This window comes from Selaginella moellendorffii, unplaced genomic scaffold (assembly GCF_000143415.4).
Source record: "Selaginella moellendorffii unplaced genomic scaffold, v1.0 SELMOscaffold_629, whole genome shotgun sequence".
NCBI lineage: Eukaryota > Viridiplantae > Streptophyta > Lycopodiopsida > Selaginellales > Selaginellaceae > Selaginella > Selaginella moellendorffii.
In genome coordinates, this window is record NW_003314879.1 from 2096 (window position 1) to 3891 (window position 1796).

At 40.8% G+C, this 1796-nt stretch overlaps 1 protein-coding gene across 1 annotated transcript in view; it reads right to left on the reverse strand.

The window, feature by feature from the left end:
• Positions 1-707, reverse strand: part of LOC112344095 (pentatricopeptide repeat-containing protein At2g35030, mitochondrial-like) — a 1851-nt gene extending 1144 nt beyond the window's left edge. Inside the window, exons 1-2 of the mRNA XM_024668208.1 lie at positions 663-707; positions 32-542 (exon numbers count right to left, since the gene is read on the reverse strand). Of these exons, the coding sequence (XP_024523976.1) occupies positions 32-542; positions 663-707 (556 nt within the window). The remainder of the gene's footprint in view (positions 1-31; positions 543-662) is intronic.
• Positions 708-1796: the final 1089 nt, after the last annotated feature.

The window sequence follows — 1796 nt, forward strand, 5'->3', positions numbered from 1 at the left end:
GAGTCTCTATACAACATTCCCTCAAAAATACCCCTTGCCATATCAATATGCCCAAAGTGGGCATATGCTACAAGCATAGCGTTGGAAAACATGACGTCATAGCTTGGAACCTTGAGATAGATATACTCAGCGGATTGGAGATAACCTCGTAAAGAATAGGCGCGGAAAAGAGCCGTCCATGCGATAAGATCTCGCTGTGGCATACTGTCAAACAGGTTCTTACACAAATCAAAATACCCAGTTTGGGCATATGCAACTGCGACGGTGTTCAGAACCACAAGATCTCTTTGTGGCATTTTCTCGAGCAGAAATTTGCATTCCAGAATTGATCCGTTCTGCGCAAGCGCAGTGATCAAAAGGCTCCAGGAGAAGAGATTTCGATGTTGGATGCATTGGAAGACAAACAGCGCAGAAGTGGGATCCGCGCACTTGCCATACATTTGGATCAAGAGATTGCCCAAGTAGCGATCGTGAGGCAATTGGCGGGTGATTTGGTTGTGGAGACGCTTGCCTTCTGAAATGTCTCGGCAGGATTTTAGCAACTGAACAATAGCATTAAAGGTATTCATTCATTAGCTGTTTACAATGTCTTGTGGTGGCCACTAAGACAATAAGATGTCATGAGCCGTTCCTTCGCTGAACTCCTCTAGGTCTTCTGGCACCAAGCCTTCTGTCCCCTGATCTGCCTGCCACCCCTTCTGTGGCATCTTGGGTTGGAACCTCAATGTAATCCTCATTTAGCTATGGTGAGAAGTATTGTCACCCTTGTTTTGCATCTGACTCAGCTGCAGTGTAATCATGAGCATGGCATCTATGACTAAGGATTGCCACTTGATCTCCATTTCTGGTAGAAATTCTTTGGCTCAATGTTCACCTGTGAAGATTACATGTAGAACTGCACACAAAGACTTATGGTTGGCATAGTGCTTTAATTGTTTATATAACTTAGGGTGAAATATTCTTTAATAAAGTTAATATGTTATTTATTAATTAGTAGGTGTTAATTGGGTGTTTACACATGCAAATATATTCAATTGCATTTAATTGCTATTATCCAAATCAAAATGTGTTTGTGTGCATTATAATATTTGCATAGGACATACCATATGCAGGGGGTATGCCACTTGCAATGATGTGTACAGCTTTATCATCTCCTCTTTTTTGACAGCAAGATTGTAGGCTCCAATTTATTCGATGTACCATACTATGCTTCAATCTCATCTATGACTGTTGCCATAAAGAATGAAAATTGGCTCCACTGCACGATGCAAGTGTAGATGGCATTGTGTGGCAATAGGTCAAGCAATAGAAGGTAAACTTGAACCTATATCAACCAACATGGAGGACATTTTGTTATAAAAACGAGTTTGGAAAGTAAACACTGAATGAACTAGTGCCACTTGCTGCTACTGTAAAATTTTACTCCCCTAGATCAAACCTTCATCCTTTGCAAAGAGCTTGAGTGCTATGCTGTAATATATATGGTATTCACAAATTTTTCTTGTTCTGAAGTAGAGACCAACTAGACTCTAGATTGATCCCCAGGTGCATGTAATTACATAAGATCACAAGTGTGTGCTCAGTGCATCAGAAACCCTAATCAAGTGCTCCAACACAGTGATGACATTGCTAGATTGGCAAAGCTGGTGATGGACGATAGCCAATGTGTGGAAGCTCATGGCCAACACTCTTTTGGCAGTGAATGTCTATGATGCATGATTTAGGTACACTTTCAATCCAATTGAATCTCACCACACATTTTTGCCATTCTTGCTAAACTTAAAAAGATGAAAAAG